The sequence below is a fragment of the Myiozetetes cayanensis genome, unplaced genomic scaffold, assembly GCF_022539395.1.
Source record: "Myiozetetes cayanensis isolate MyiCay16 unplaced genomic scaffold, myiCay2020 scf3, whole genome shotgun sequence".
NCBI classification, from domain to species: Eukaryota; Metazoa; Chordata; class Aves; order Passeriformes; family Tyrannidae; genus Myiozetetes; species Myiozetetes cayanensis.
The window spans coordinates 61,703,316-61,719,986 of NW_026087521.1; the positions used below are offsets into that span (position 1 = coordinate 61,703,316).

General features: G+C 38.0%; 1 protein-coding gene across 2 annotated transcripts in view; it reads right to left on the reverse strand.

Moving 5' to 3' along the window:
* Positions 1–16,671, reverse strand: part of DCP1B (decapping mRNA 1B) — a 42,476-nt gene that overhangs the window by 22,920 nt on the left and 2,885 nt on the right. For both annotated transcript variants that reach the window (XM_050325563.1, XM_050325564.1), the window contains exon 3: positions 15,493–15,620. In XM_050325563.1, the coding sequence (XP_050181520.1) occupies positions 15,493–15,620 (128 nt within the window). The remainder of the gene's footprint in view (positions 1–15,492; positions 15,621–16,671) is intronic.

Below are 16,671 nucleotides of genomic sequence, written 5' to 3' on the forward strand. Positions count from 1 at the left end.
TGGTCTAGACTCTTGCACCTGAATATGTAAATCCTCACCTGGCTATATTAAAAATGAGTTTCTGTACACACATCTTACATGGTAGCCAGACACCATCATGTTGGTCGTCTTTTCTCTTTGCTGTCCACCATTCCTGTAATATTTGACTCTTCAGCAAACTATCAATGCTTGCTTATCTTCTCCTAGTACTTTTTAATATACTGCAGTCCCCAACTTGCAGTACCTACTGAAAAAGGAACCCAAGTGAGTTTTATCCACAACAACAATTTTTAATCTACAAGTTCTTCACTTAAAACATGAACTAAAGCATGCCACGTTAATTTTGTGCTCCTCTACTCCCATGTAAGTGTGTTCCTTCTGTCCATGATGTTTACAGTCCCAATACAAGCATACAATGTTCCATCTCCTTTGCTCAGGCTCAAGGGGTGCAGGAGACTTGCCTGTTGAAGCTCTACCTCCTGCTCTGCAGCACAGTGCAAGAGAGGACTGCAAAAAGGGAAAGAAAATACAAAAAACCTGCAGCTGAGGCAGCTGCACATTGTCCTGGAAAGCTGAATTCTATCTCTGACGCTGCCCCAGAGATGTTGTGCAATGACACACAAGCTGTGAAACGTCGTCGTAAGTGGCTGCACTGACCGTGTGTGCCTCATTTCCCAGCGTTTGATTTGAGACCCTAGACCTCTGGGTAAGACTGGAGGGCATGACCTGCAAAAACACCAGCCACTTACAAGCACAGTCAAATCCAAGGCTGTAAGAAGTGGTTTTGACTGTATGAATAATAAATATACTGGGAAAATTTGGGTTGAATAATGGAAGTTGGGCACCCATTATTTAATTGGTCTCTGTAATTTTAACTCCTCTGCCCTTGGGTCCCAATTTGTAAAATGGGGAGAAAAATATTTCTAACCTGAACAAGGTAAAACAGTTCAGTTTGTTCACAAGTTATCAGCTGTTATAGTGATTATTCTTGCAGAAAACAACAAGAAAAAAGCAATTAATAATTCTGTCCCTAGCGCAGAACTTCAGTGGCATGTAACAAAGCAGGAGACCCACATATCAATTACGAGAAAAAAGCCAGAACACTGAGTAGCCACTCTTCATGTGAACACCATTCCGACTGTTTGATAACTGAAACCAAGTCCTTATTGCAAACGAAAATGATCACGTGACATAAAACTCCATAAACAGAGAGATTGCACAAGCAACCTTCATTTTGGTATTTCCTAGTTTAAGAGTCAGCGTTCTTCTAGCTCTTAAGAGCTTTTAAGTTCTTTCAAACACAACAATTTGTTTAGGTATTTAAAACCAAAACACTTGGAAAAAAATTAAGTTTTATCCTATTATACCACATTGATAGTAATGTGGCTCATCAACAGGACCAGAATTTTTAGATGTCTTGCTTCTCTACATCATGCAAAGCTGCACAATACAACATATATACTAAAAATGTATTTGCTTCTAAATAATGGAAATTCAGCCTAGATATATCCTGTTATTTCAGGAAGTTTTTAAAGGGGAACCAAAATTTTATGACTTCTCAGGCACAAAAATGTCAATAAACTTGAGCAAGGGAAGAGTTTTTCAAGTAACAAAAATGTGTACTTTGATATGAGCTTAACCTAAATTCCTAAAAAGCTCTGAAAAGACCCAATCTGTTAAAACATCAGTCACTTGTTCTTTCATTTAAAGGTTGATAAAACTCCTAATCCACTCACTTGAGGAACTGCTAATAAAGAGAGGGAAAAGGATCACTTGGGATTTCCATTATTTCAAATGTTTAAAATATTAAATTCAAATGAGCAAGGGAAAAAAACCCCACACCAAAACAACCAAATCAGTTAAAGGAAAAAGAATCCTACTGAGATACACGTCAATGCAAAGCAATGATCAGACATGGAGAGCGAAAATATGCAACAACAAAACGCCCAAGAAAATGAGAAAGCCCCTCAAAACCCCTTCCCCCAAAAGCAAATGGTTTGAGAGTGGGCAATGATTGGCAACACTACTGAAGTCAAGAATAAGTTCCTCACCACCATCTGTTTAATTGTGCCTGGAACTATGCCTTAAAAATCAACATAAGAAACAATTTGTGTCAATAGAATGGACCCTGAAATGTCTTGCCATCTTCCACAAGTCACAAAAAGTTGGGTGACTAATCTGCAGACTTCCAGAGAGAGACAGTAAATATTTCTGATTTCACGAGGCAAAAAAAGAGACAACACAGAGATGGTGAATTGTTTACTAAATAATGTCTGTGGCTCTACTGTGACAGCTTGACTTAAGGCAGATTTTTAATCAAAATTTATCAGAAAGTCTTTATGGTAAAAAAAAAATCAAGTCTGTAGCAGAGAAACAAAATTAGCTCACTGGAACGCCCCCTAAAATAGCCTCAAAGCAAAAGTTCTGTTAGTACTGTAGGAAAATTTTAAGTCCGTTGATCCATATATTTCCATAAAGCTCAGCAGATGTAAGAGTCCATCAGCAGGTTCTTTAGTTTTTTTGGAAAAGAGCCCAAATGCAAACTGTATTTGCAAGATTTCCTGTAAAAATGCATTCTGTTGATGCTACGAGAAATTTTTAGTCATGACACAGGAACAGCATCTATGTTATGATCCATCTGGCCTAGTGCATTTATTTTTTTCCCCACACCACTGGTTTTCCAGTCACCCCTCCTGCCATTGCATCATCAGTTCCAAATAATTTTTAAATCACGATGGTGCGTGACACTGAAATTAAGGCAGGAAGTCCGTAGATGCCAGGCTATCAACTTCTTAAACAATAAGTTGTTCTTAATAAATCTTTTATTGTTCTTATTTATAAGCTGCTCTTAAGTAACAAGTGGTTCTCATTATTATTTCACAATAGACTTCCGAAATGTCCCCATCAAACCGGAGCTGCAGCTCCTCTGCCTTTTGTAATGGAAGAGACTAAAGAGTCCCACTCAAGGAGTGTAAAAGCTAAGTGAAGAGGCATTAAGATAAACAAATGGTGGGTGAAAGTCCTGTTCTAGTTTTGATATAGAAAAATGAGACACAGACCTTGACTTCAGAAAGGCAAGTAAGTCTGCAGGAAAGCTAAAAGCTGCATCCAAATATTCCGAGACAACAAAAGCAACCTTCCTGTGACATAAAAACCATCAGAGAGAGGCTTAGTGGAAAGAAATCCACAGCTCCTCAACATCTGAAACTAGTACCTTTATTAGCTCCATTTTCTCTGCTAACTTTCTAAAGCAAACAACAAAACATCTTCAATACACTGAAATGAAGCCAGGTCCTGGTCTACAGGAATCATCTCAGCAAAAAATGCCTCGCACAAATCTAGGCTAAATATAGGTCCATATTTTGTACCAGTAGAAAAGCTTACACTAACATCAGACTATCACAAGTAGAAGTGTTTAAGCTAGAAACACACTCTTTTCTTGATTCTGTGCGTCTCACATCGTACCTAGAAGCGAAAAGCAACGAGAACCTTCCCGGAGACAAAAAAAGATTGCTTTCATTTGGAAGAATGGGAAGGAGAGCTGCCTTCGGCATCTCAATTTCCAGCCTCCTTATTTCCATCCTGCCTTCCCCTGTGTTAAGAAAAGCAGCAGCTTGCATATGTTTCTTGTGGAGTATCTGGACTTCCAGACCCGCGGGGATAAAGCCTCGTCTACTGTGTGTGCCACACACAGTTGGTAGAGGACTCCTCAGGATCTGAACATCACGGTTTTCATGTATAACTCAGTCCAATCTAAGGATACGTTCCCAATTATTTTTAAAGTGCATCTCTGAGGTACCTGCCAAAGGTCAAAGTACACCTCTAATTCCAGAGCTATAGCCGAGTTCAAGGTCAAGGTATCTTCCAAGCTCTGACAATGCCATTTTTCCAGTATATAGAAGAGAGGGGAAAAGAAGACTATTTTAACCTCAAATAGGTGTTCAATAGCATGTAATTTTTTCCTGAAACCTGAGTTTTTACTGTAATCAGTCTGATGAGCTGTCACTCCGAATGGTTTAACTCCCACAAAATAATGAACAACTTCAAAAAGAGCTTCATGAGGAAAATAAGCAACTTCAGCTATAGATGTTTCTAATTTTGACTGTTGTGATCTCATCTCTTATTTCTTCACTGCATACCTTCAGATCCTAAGTAATGGAAATACACTTGCAGATCCGGACTAAGTTCTTAGCCTGTAACAATAGGAGTCTAAGTTACTTGTATATACTTGTTATAACAAGAAACACCTAAGAAACACCTTAAGATTAAGGGAATTTTAAAACCCCCACTTCTGTATTTTTCTATTTGCATACTCTGTACACATCATTTCGGAGGCAGGCAATTTGTTCACTTTTTCCTACACCATCTCTATTCTGAAACGGTTACAAAAAGAATAAAAAAAAAAAAAATCCACACAGAAATAGGCAAAAGTAAAGTCAACTACTCCTCCTGAGATTTTAAACGTTTACTTCCTATTTACAGCATATCTTACATATTTCGTTTTACTGCTTTGCCACAGCCTGTTAACATGTTCTATTCAACACATTAAAGAGTTCTCCACTACTCTGTAGCCATCCCTTCTCTTGCAGGCAGCTGTTACACTGCCTTCAGCAACATCTGCTTGTCTGTAGAGCTGCAGTTGGAAATTTTTAAGCACGTACAGTTTTGAGTGATAACACAATTTCACAGGCCCAGAAAGACTTTCCCTCGTTCTCACATAATGACAGGCAAACAGTAACAGGTTTGCTCCACTTGTGGGTAGGTTCACACTGTGTTCAGAAGATAAATTTCAGTAGATGACTGCACCTCTGAACCCTTTATCATTCATATGTGGCCACTGCATTTTTACACGCTTGAAAGCTGAATGATCGTTAAAGTATGAATAGAAATGTTTCATCTCTATTTTTCTTATGGAATTGCAATTTAGTAATTTCTTTCACAAAGATACAAATACCACCTCCTTGAACTACCTTGTTGCTTTCTTCTTCTGATTACTGTAGTTATTTTATAATGTACCTGTATATCTTTTAAAATTGTATTTTAACTATTGAAGTTAGTGTTCATTTTACTGATTTTTCTGCATTCTGGCACCCAAGACATTCTATGTGGGCATATGTACAAAGGGAGAAAGAGACTGTACCCCTGAGATCAAGTTTACCACCGAGAAAAGGAAATGTTTACTGCTGAAATTGCATTATTTTAGACCTCTCAACCAACAGGAACCTCCCCCAAATTTATCAAATTAATTTTACATTAGCAGCTAGACATTTCACAATAGTAGCACTGGGAGGTATCCTGCAACTTTGAATCCATGAACATACACTAGACATATAGTTGAATTTAGACAAAAAATTGGAATTTTGCCCTGGATTATTTTTACTACAGCAATTGTATTATTTTCATACAGGAAGTAAAAATGCATATTTCATTTTTCTTCAGAAGTCAGCAGTATTTTATTAGCTCATGTATAATCCTTTAGGAATAAAATATATCTTCTGCTTCCTCAGTCTTTCCCCTCCTTCAGCTTTTAACTCTCAGTGCAAATTTGAACATCTACTTTGTTTTCTGATAAAGAGTGTTAGAGAAATATTCATGTGAGATAAACCAGAATAAAAAAAAAGAGATAACAATAAAAAGAAAGCAGTAAAGCCCTGCAGGAAGGCATATGATACCTTACATAAAAATCCAATGTTATTTCTCTCCTTTTTCTAATTATTATGAAATGTCATGAACTTCATAATTGAGAGATGCTACACATTCCCATGTAGAGAATGTAACACTGCATGTTATTAAGCAAATAATACTAAAATTTTACAGAAATGCAGTTTATTTGGCAGAGATAAAAGAATTGGTGGAGTTCATCAAACTGAAAGTCCATATCCTGCCTAAGACAAGGACCAACACCAGATGATTCAGAGGAAGAATCTTCCTTGTCCCTTTATTGTTGACTTCTGACCTGAAGCACGTGTCTTACATCTCTTACCTTTTTTTTTTTCTCCTGGCTACAGAATCTCTGGTTGGTTTTATTCACATAAATAATATCTCTGCTATGCAAAAGGATTACTGAAACAGGCCCCAAAAGACCTCGGCGTACGTACATCCAAAACAATGAATCTAGCAGGTAAACCCCACTGGGGCATTCAATGATTGATTTTAAGCAACGCTTTATGACATGAAAATTTTATATTTTATTAAAGCAAGCTCTGTGCAGCAAAACCAACAACTGGGCTGCAGCCACAACCATGAAAGCAGAGCAGGCAGCAGGCATCAAGCCCAACGCTGTTACTAGTTTGTAAGGCAGTTAAGTCAAAAAAGCAACACTGCATTTGCAGCCTGAGTGGAATTCCACTGGAGCACTTGCACCGTGTTTCTGTATATAACACATTCCTTGTCCTTTAAAGGGTATGCTATCTTACACTTGGGAAGGCTTTCTTTCCTTTTTCCTCCTGTAATTGAAAAGTATTGTTTACTGCCGATTTAAGGCTTGTTTTGACGAAGGGAGCGCTGATGAGGCACTCAAGAGCTCGTATTAAATCAATGTTAGACAGAAGTGAGCAGCTTGTATATGCGCTGTGGGATACACTCGCTCTCATATTTATCTCCCATGTTTTGAGAGAAGGTTACAAATATTTTTATATATATACACACACATTTAAAAGAGCGCGAGGGAGCAAGCTCGCATTCCAAGAGAAGTTTTCTGGCTATGTCAGGAGTGGAGTCCACCCTCTGCTAGACAAACCTATTTTTTTCAAGCACAAGAGGATACTATCAGAGAAGCCCGTGCTGATATACAGAAACCAGAGATCGTCATGGCTCGGTGAGGTGATGAGCTGACGGGTGGATGGCGCCCATTATCTCTACTTCTCAATCCAAGTTTTCCTGAAGAACGACAGGGGGAGGAGAAGACTCCAACAAAGCATAAGGCACAGAGGACAAGGAAAGGATTAGGAGTGAAGAGCAAGAAAAGGAAGGATAAGGCAAGAGATACTGTGGAGGTTTCAAAGAGCTAGAAGATAGTTTCTAGATTAAAAGATCCAGTTGTGAGTAAATTAAAGCAGCATTCAAGTCTTAACTTCTGTACAAGGCTGTTACGTAAAATAATTCTGAAGCAAGAAAAAGTTGACCAAAAGGAATGTGCCTCTTCTATCTATAGAAAAATACACTTAAGTTCAGCTGTTTCAGCACTCCTTGGAATTTTAAAATGTTTCAAGCCTTGGTTCGGCAAGCGTATCACCCGCTACCCAGCCACCAGCCCGGGGAGCCTGACACGAAGTACAAGGGGAAGCTGGTGCATGAAACTCAGCTCAACTGCTTCTACATCAAACCTGGAGGTAAGACAACACTATCCAGTTGTGTGCACAGGAATTGTACTGTTTTCTACCTGCTGTGACGAGTATTGCCTTCCTATTTGAACAGAGCAATCTGTATAATGCAGGAAGTTACACTAATAACTTGAGAGTAATATTTGGTGATAAGGTACTGTCGAGTCCTGAATGTGCGTTCATGCTACCACAGGATTTAGATAATTCTGGTAATTCTCGAACCTGTGGAGTTAAGTAGGTGAATGGCTTCTCTTAGTCATATATTGCATTTTGAGCATCTAACGAACATTGCTTTCCAACTCCCACTGTGACATGATGAAAAAAAACAAAGGAATGCAAGTAAAAGGAAAAAGAAGGAAAAAGGGTTTTGCTTTTTTTCTTGGGCAAAGAGGTTAAGAAGTTTAAAAGATACAAAAGCTGGAAATACTAAATACGTGTGTGCGCATGTGAAGGGATTAAGCCGAAAGGGCAGGTTACGCAAGAGATTTCTGAAAAGCAACTTGCTCTGTAATATTCTCATTTGCAGAAGAAATATGGAGGCAGTCGGGTACATGTTTCCCCTGATCTTCAAACACCCACCATTTCATGCTATACAAGGAGGTGTGTGTGAAGTCGAGGGTATACAGGTAGTCACATGAAAATAACCCCTCTGAAAAAAAATAATTATCTGTTCCAACTTGAACCCTCGAGCATATGCCTATCTTATCTTGCAAAGATGTCCGGAATTCCCAGCACTGGCAGTGCACTCTCAACAGTGAACCTCCAGACAAGCCAATATCTTGCTTATATGCTGACATCCATAAATGGGAAACAAAGGCTGTGTCTAGCAGATACCCACAGTATTACTCTCCTTCCATTCTATACAGGAACTCATCCACAACAGCAGGGTGCTTGACACTTGCTTTTAATTCTATTCCATGTAACTTCTCCTACCAATTTGTATGCCCAGGTAGATATATAGTTCCACCCTACACAAAATAATTACCAGTCACTAAAAAAAAAAAAAAACTACATAGCTTTGTTATCTTAGCTCCTTAGCCTGTTTCTTCTCACTTGGCATATAGTTATTCTGACTTTCACACTGGACTCCAGCGTCACACAGGACTGAATTTTAGGATTTACTTTAGGATTACTGCTCTTCTTTTCCTTACACTGAGTTTTGACCACCTTCAAGGCACAACAGAAACTCATCATTAGAGCAAAAAGATGGCTGCAGTCATCACAGTTACAGCTGCAAAAAGGCACTTCCCCAAATCAAACCACCCTAAATTGCTTGCTTAGCTCAGCCAAAGGCTTTCACACCACGTAACAAATGCTCAGGGCAGGAAGGGTGAGGAAGAAACAACTAAAACATCCTTTTAAGAAGGTCTGAATAGAAATATCTGTGCTGATTTGGGTGGAGTGACGAGGGACATGAGTGTTACACATCCAAACTTATGTCTTAAACTTAAAAGTGGCCTTCAAAACTGCTATCTACAAATCCCCCTGAAAAACATAAATATGATTTAGTTTGAAGGAAAACAAATAAGGCAGCACTGGTAAAACTAAATGTAGAAATACTTACTAGTACAAACAATTTTTCTTCAAAAAAAACAAACGAAAAGGGATACTGTAGTTCTCCCTCTTCTTTTTTTTTTTTTCATTGGAACCCTAAAAACCTAAATCACAGAACATTTACTCTCCACAATAATCGGGAAAAAACCCCAACACCCTGAAGTAGAATTAACCAATACCTGCTAATCCTAGAATCACAATAATAATTTAGTTTGATTGGGACCCCTGCAGGTCAATTTATTCCAGGGCTGGCTTCAGTAAGAGAGAGATTTAGGAAAAGAAAAAATTATGATCAGCTACAAGTTTCCACTGAAAATGATATCCCATGGCACTTTTTCAGTCAATTTATTTTTAATTAATTTGCATTTATGCATACTTCTTTAAAAGAAATTTTCCTGTCCCTCTCACTACATTAAAAATCCACTTCTTCCACAGATTTGAGCTGAGTTTGGTTACAAAACCAGGTGTCTCAGTTTTTGTACTCTGGAACAGGCAAGCCAAATAACCACTAGATATCAAAATCACAATTCCTGATCTTAAAACTCACCTGCCTTGAGCCAGAACTGCTGCACATCCATCCATACCCGACTGCAAAATACTATTAAGTAACAGCATCAAGCTGCAATAATACTTTTATATCTCAGCAGGCAGGCATTCAAGATTTTCAAGGATCCTTGAAAATTAAAATGAGGCAGAAAGCACAAGGATCTAATATATAAATGTACATATTTTATGATTTTAGTTATAAAAATGTAAATTGGTATCTATACCACTTCCAAGGGGCAGTTTTTTATTTTTCTTGACATTCTGAAGCAATTTTTACCATTTTCTAAGCACATTAAAATCACCAGTTAGTTGAAATACAGACCACAAAGGGAGGAACTATATGGAAAACAAAGTAGGAAATTAGTAATGCCTTTAAATATGCTTTTGTGAACTAGCCTATGAACACATAATTTCTGAGTGTAGGTAGAAGGAAGTCAATTAACTGAGTACTAGAGAGCATCCCACATGAAAAAACATAAATCATCACTATGCACTTGATAAGTTGAGGCAGGAAGAAACCTGCTTGCTTCTCTCAAGAAAATTTGCACTTGACAAACTATACAGCAGTTAAGTTGCACACAAACTGTAAAACATGTTTCAGGAAAAAAAAAGCAGCAAATAACATGACAAAAGCTCATGCTGCAACTTTCACTTTCTGGGGTTAAATTAACTCGTACTAAAACATGATTTTCAGTATGTATATTTTCTTTAGAAACTTAAAGGGAAGTGATACCTATGCTTGTTGGGTATGTGTTAGCATTCCAACACTCTCAGCAAAAGTGAGATTTCACTTTAAGGTCAGGAACACTCAGGGAAGATAATCGTGACCTCTGCTGTTGTTCTGTCTTGCTGGATACATGATGAATTTTTATAATGCTGATCAAAGGAGAGAAATTGGAATGGAGAGAAGGAGGAGAGGTTTGTTTATATCTCTGAGACAAAAAATGTCTCCATGGACAGAACCTCAGGTAAACCACAAGCATTTGTATTCTGAACAAATGGCAGTAGTCAATGCAGGCGGACTTCTTAAAAAAAACCTTTCCCCAAATCTGTTCAGCAAAAAAACAGGCTGAGAAGAACACACCCCTAAAGAGGGCCAGGCCCTTCTGCCAAAATTACTTTGAATTTCTATAGTTTTAGCTTGCACTTTTGTTCCAAATTGACAAACGTTTTTCATAGAGTTTTAAACTACAGAAATATTCTCAACAAAATATGCAGGTTGTAGTGGGCCAGAATAATGATTCTGCAATCAAACCTAACCTCAAAAAAATTGTTTTAAGTTATTCAGCTGTGACAAAAACACTGCATTTTGCTTAATGATGCAGCAACAGAAAGCCATGTCATATTTCTGAATTAGCAGACCGCTGAATTTAGAGAAAAATAATACAAATTGAATGAAGTTAAAAACACTTAAAGGTATTTGTTTCAAAATTCTGAAAAACAAATGAGCATTTGGGGAATAATCAACTGAGTACACGTTGCAATTTACTGCTTTCATCAGGTTGGGTTTTTTGTTATTGGACCAGATACCGTATGTTGGCAGGCAGGAGGCTGATAAATAAGGCTCTCCATTCTAAACTGAACCAAAACCCAAACAAACTCCACTACATCATAAAAACAAAGCCTGGAATATCTATTTTGCCAGTCTCAATGGAAACAATTGAGCATATAGTAGTAGTTTACTGGTCAATATGCAGAAGGCTGAATCTAAATACATACACAAATAAATTTCACCACCAGGTGCTGGTTTCATTCTCTATTTAAAACACATATCAGAAGAAACAAGAGATCTGAAACACCATGTTACAGAATATATAACATAATGTAGACTAGAAACATATTTCAGGGTAAACAAGACACTGTAATACCCAAAAGATTGTTTTTCATGATGTATTAATTTTTACATATCACTCAGATTCTCTTACTGTTGTCTCCTACTTTTCCTTCAGAAGTAAACTTCTAACAGCCTTCAAACTAAGAAATGCTACTTGCAGGGTCACTGGGTTGTCAGAAATGCCTACAGAGGCAGGACATTTGTTATCCATTTAGTACTTTTTACCAGGATGTATCTACTTAGAAGGGTGAACTGAAATGAGCCCAAATCAGTCTCAGAAGAAGATGAGTTGTTCTATTTAAGAGGGCTCTTGGATGCTGCAATTTAGAATTTAAGAATGAAATATAATCATTTGAGAAGAATATGCACCATTATCTTTTCCTAAACATTTTACAATCACTTGCCCCCAGGCATGTATTTGGAAAAATTTTCATACAAAATAATTATAATCTACATGGGAAGGGAAAAAAAACCAAAAACACACAAACCCAAAACCAAACCACAAACAAAAAACCCACAAAACTTCTTTGGACAGCTGGCAAACTTCCCTCTCCCTTCCATTCCATCTACTAGACATCTTTGCAGTCTAGAAATCTGGGCAAATAAGACAAAATTTTCAGGGTTCTGACAGACATATGGTGGCAGGTTAAACTGGACAACTGACACAAGTATGAGCTTATGTATAACTCACCTGTGCCCAGGCAGGTTTGACAAAAACAGGCATGTCTGGTCTGCTTTTGCACCACTTACTGAACCTCTGCTAAGGCTCAAATTCAGTAGACACATCTGACTAGAAAGGTTTCATTCTGCTTCAAGCCCAGGAGATGAGCTGATCTAAGGCCTTGCTACAAATGGCCTTGGAAATGAAAAGTAACTGCTATGCCAATAGGTACAGAAACTTGTTGGAAAGTATTTGTCAGTCTGCCACACAATTTCTCTCTCCGCTCCTCGTAGCAGAAAAGCACCCAATTAACCTGTATCAGATCATTGTCACAATTAGCGCACTATTTTAAGGTAGGATCTTGTGTTCTTCTCTGGCAGCTGAAATGCTCAAGGTGAAGCTAAGTCAGATATACAGCTTAATATTGATCAAATTCTCTGTGTCCTGTAAGCATGAGAAACTATTCAGCCATGAAAAGACAAATCAGTCAATTGAGGAAATAATTCACTGACCCAGCACAAAGGCATAAGCACCTGGTACAGTACACAGTGAAGAACAGCTGTAATTATGATACAGCTGATCACTGCTAAAGAGAGAAAATTAAGTTCATTTACTCTGTAATTTACCACTATGTATTTCTTCTGAACTATCTCATATTATTTGGCACCAAGGCTTAAGCAACAGGCTCTAAACATTGGTTTTCACAATAAATATCACCAAAACCCAGTGAAAAAGGTAGTAATTATGTAGTTAAGATTATTCAAATATAGAACCCAGGAAATTTTTTTAAATCCCTTAGAATTGTTAGATGATCTAAACAAAAACAGAACTCCTGTCTTGTTCTCATAAAGAAAGCATCTAAAATTGCAGTTAACTACATAAGTTTAAAGCTCACATTGAAAATTCCCTATTTGATACATAAACCTTCTGTTCCTTGGTGGACAAAGATTTCTGCTGACATTAAAAACTGTAATTTGATCTTCTCTCCTGGCTTTGAAATTAGTAACACCAGCTCCAGCCTAACAGATTTCCCAAACTAAACTTTCCTGTAAAATAGTGGAGCAGTGCAAACATTAACTGGTATGGATCCCAAATCCAGCCTGAAAAGTCCTGGGATTAGACTGTGTCTCCAACACAGTGTTTAGACAGTATTTCAATTTAAGATGACCAGGACCACATGGAACAACAGAAGAAATATGAAAAAAACAATAAAGTAAGATGAAATATTCCTTTTCTTAATTTAAGTATTCCTAAAACTTATCTTTACTGTGTATAATTTTGGAAAAAAAAAAAAAAAATCTTTCTGTTGCAATCATATATCGGGTGGAAAGCCAGCTTGACAAAATGACAGCTATTACAAATGTTGGCTCACTTGTCCAGCACACAAGTACCACCTTTTGCTGCCAAGAGGTTTTATTTTAGGCTGTGTGGTACAACCAGCCATAGATATTCAGCTGCACTAAAATGAAGTTGGTTTCAACAAATACTCGGAATACTGGGAGAAGCAAAACACTGGGCAGGACTTCTTTGTATCTGCAAATGCTTGCTTTTGTATTTTCCTGATATTTATGTTATATAAAAGTCCTGTTATATAGGAAAGCCACGGTACCACTTAGAAAAACAAGGGAAACTGTTGGTTTTGTCAGATCTAAAAGAAGACATGTATGAAAAATAGCATAAGAAGTCACCAAGTCAAACAAAAGGTTAGAAAAAGATAACTTGTTTCCAGATACTGTTAAGTATTTCTGCCAAACTGTCCACTGTCTTGCCAAGTAAACAGCTATTACTGAGTACTCCTTGTTAGTATGTGGAAGCAGGAGATAAAAATAATATTACAACATCAGGGCTTAAAACCCACAGGTTTTAGGGGCTGGGGCTCTCCTAATTTCTTTTTTCATGATAGCACTCCAGGGACCGATGCAGTACAGAGTGCTATGAAGTCAAAAAACTGTCGGATCTCACGGCTCAGAGGTTCTAAACTCAAAGAAAGGTGGTTTTACTTTCATGTTGCCACTGGTACATTGTCAGTGTAGCTGCTGGGGGTCCACCTCAGCCAGCAGCTCATCCCTATGCAGCTGCCTGCCCCCTCCCCTCAGTGGGATGGGGCAGACAATGAGAAGGGCAAAAGTAAGAAAACAGGTTAGTACTTAAAATATTTGAGATCTTGCAAATCGAAAAGACAATCTCTCAGGAAAAACAGCTTATACTCTCCAAACCCCACAGTTTTCCTCCTAATAAAAAAATTAACAAATCACAGTTTATAGGTAGTAATCAGACTTACTTCGTGTCAGCATGGAGTTACGAAAACTTCCAATTATTCTTTATACCAATTGTCTCAACAAAAATGAAAATTAATAGACCAGGTTTCAAAGTGTAGGTACTAGTACATACACACATAAACTCCTAATGGAATTTCAAAATGAGATTAAAGAAGATTACACTTACATAAGAAAGACCCTTCAAAACCAGATGGAATAAATAGGTCTCATGGTACTTAAAATCCTAATGTCCTAGGTTAGCCTGGATATGTCTGCATTTCTTTTCAGTTTCTTTGTGAATTCCAATATTTTGTCAACCTAGAAAATACTCTCAAATGTAGCAGTTTCATTTAGGCTATTTAAAATGTTATTTCTCTGTTGTTTCTACCACATAGTGCATGTGAACAACAGGATTCCCTCCTGATATACTTTCCAACTCTAAATTAGTTTATGAAGTGAAAAGGTCAAGCAGACGATCAAATTGGGCTGCTTTTGCCTTTACTTCATCCAAAGAGAACACTTGTGCATCACAGTTCACAATAAAACATTTTTGCAATCTGCTTTTATGCATCAAGGACAAAGCACAGAGGATACCACAGCTCCACTTCCAAGCACAGACACGAACTGTTTATTTACAACTGCTCATTCTCATGTAATTGCACATTGTAACACTCTGCATGCATATCTGCATGCACAAGTAAGCTTTCTCATGTCTTCCACTTATTTCTGACTTTGCCTGACACTTGCTAATTCTAGTATAAAGATAATCATGCGAGATAAACACGGAGCCCAAAGTAATAACTTTGTCTTACATCAGGGTTTAAATTAGACTCAACATGATGCTGTCAAGAGTTAACGCCTAACAGTTGAGAGGCAAACTGCCTTCCAACTTGCTCCAAGGACAGCACTTTGGAGCTGGAGCAGAAAACAGGGTTTGAATTGGCTGCATTTGCCTATTTTTATGCAGAGAGCCAAGACTACAAATATCACTCCAAAACTTCCCAACACTGGCTAAGGGTACATTCAGAAAACACACTCTCTGCCTCTCTCAGCCCATCACATACAAACCACAATAAACATTTACTCTTTGCCAGTCAAATGAAGAGATTGCTATTAAGCACATGCTAATAATTTCTTTAGTAAAGCGGCATTTTAGGAAGCACTGAGCAATTCTTCTCTTTCAGCACACCAAAAAAGGAAAATACATTCCTTTAATTTCACCTGTTAACCAGCTAATTTCAGCCCCTGAGAGCTGCAGTCTAAGCACTTGGACTGCCTTAACCAAGAACAGACTCTGAAGAGAAGCTGACTCCAGTATTCAACCCCACACATACTTACATCTGGCATTTCTGTACAGTAGAAAGGGGTCCTGGAGCTGGAAATCGAGGTCTTTAGTAATAGGCTCTGTTCGATTTTCCATGCTCAGTCTGTTCATAATTGTGAAGCCATGCCTTGGAGAAGCCGACCTGAAAGTTAACAAACAGAAATCCCATCAAGTGGAGGAAAAAAAGAAATCACTAGAATTTCTTTGCTGTGTAGTTCTCCAAATTTATTAATCTTTTATTATTATTTCTAAGAGGTACCATAAAAACCTGATTTTGTTGCCAAGGAAATAGCAATTGGTTCTGGCAGTATTTTTGTGTAATCCTTTTAATTATGGCAAAAGTCTACATTATGTATGAGAAATAAACAGACTATGACCAACACTTTATCCAACACCACCATCTACCCTATAGTTTCTTCCTGGAGTAGAAAGCAGCAATTAAAACAAGTCAATCATGGGCCAGTGCAAGCATACTTCTCAATCCTCAGGTTAACAATTGCAGACAGTAACAGTCATCCCAAAGAGGATTTTCTATACCATCGAAAGCATAAGAACAAAAGAGAGGGTGCTGGGAAACTGGGACAGGTTGCCCAGAGCGGTTGTGGATGCCCCATTGCTGGAAGTGTTCAAGGCCAGGCTGGACAGGGCTTTGAGGAACCTGATGTAGTGGAAGGTGTCCCTGCCCATGGCTGCAGGGGTTAGACCAGATCATCTTTAAAGGTTCCTTCCAACCTAAACCATTCCATGATTCTATAATTCTAAATCATTATGCACATTCATGGGCGTTACACTTCAAGTCATTTAGATAAATGTGAGCTGTTAAATCCATCATGATCCTGACAGGAGATACTACTTCCAAACTAAGTATGACAGTAAAGGAAAGGTTATGGATAAACATTTGGGAAAAGTGCCATCTCTGGTAGTTGCTGGTGTGTGGATTTCTCTATGAAATCCAAAGCACAGGAAGCTGCATTATAGCATCAGAGTCAACAGAAAAATAAACAAAAGTGGAATCCTTGACAAGAATCCTTAATTTGCAGCAGTCAGGGCTTCACTTCAAACAAACAAACAGTTCACTTCCACTGGTGTTAACCCAGCTGGAAGTCTGACTTTTTGACTGTTCCTCAGAATTCACCAAGATGGGATGGGTAGTAAATAAGTCATCTCAAGTGAAACGGTCACATCACTTTACA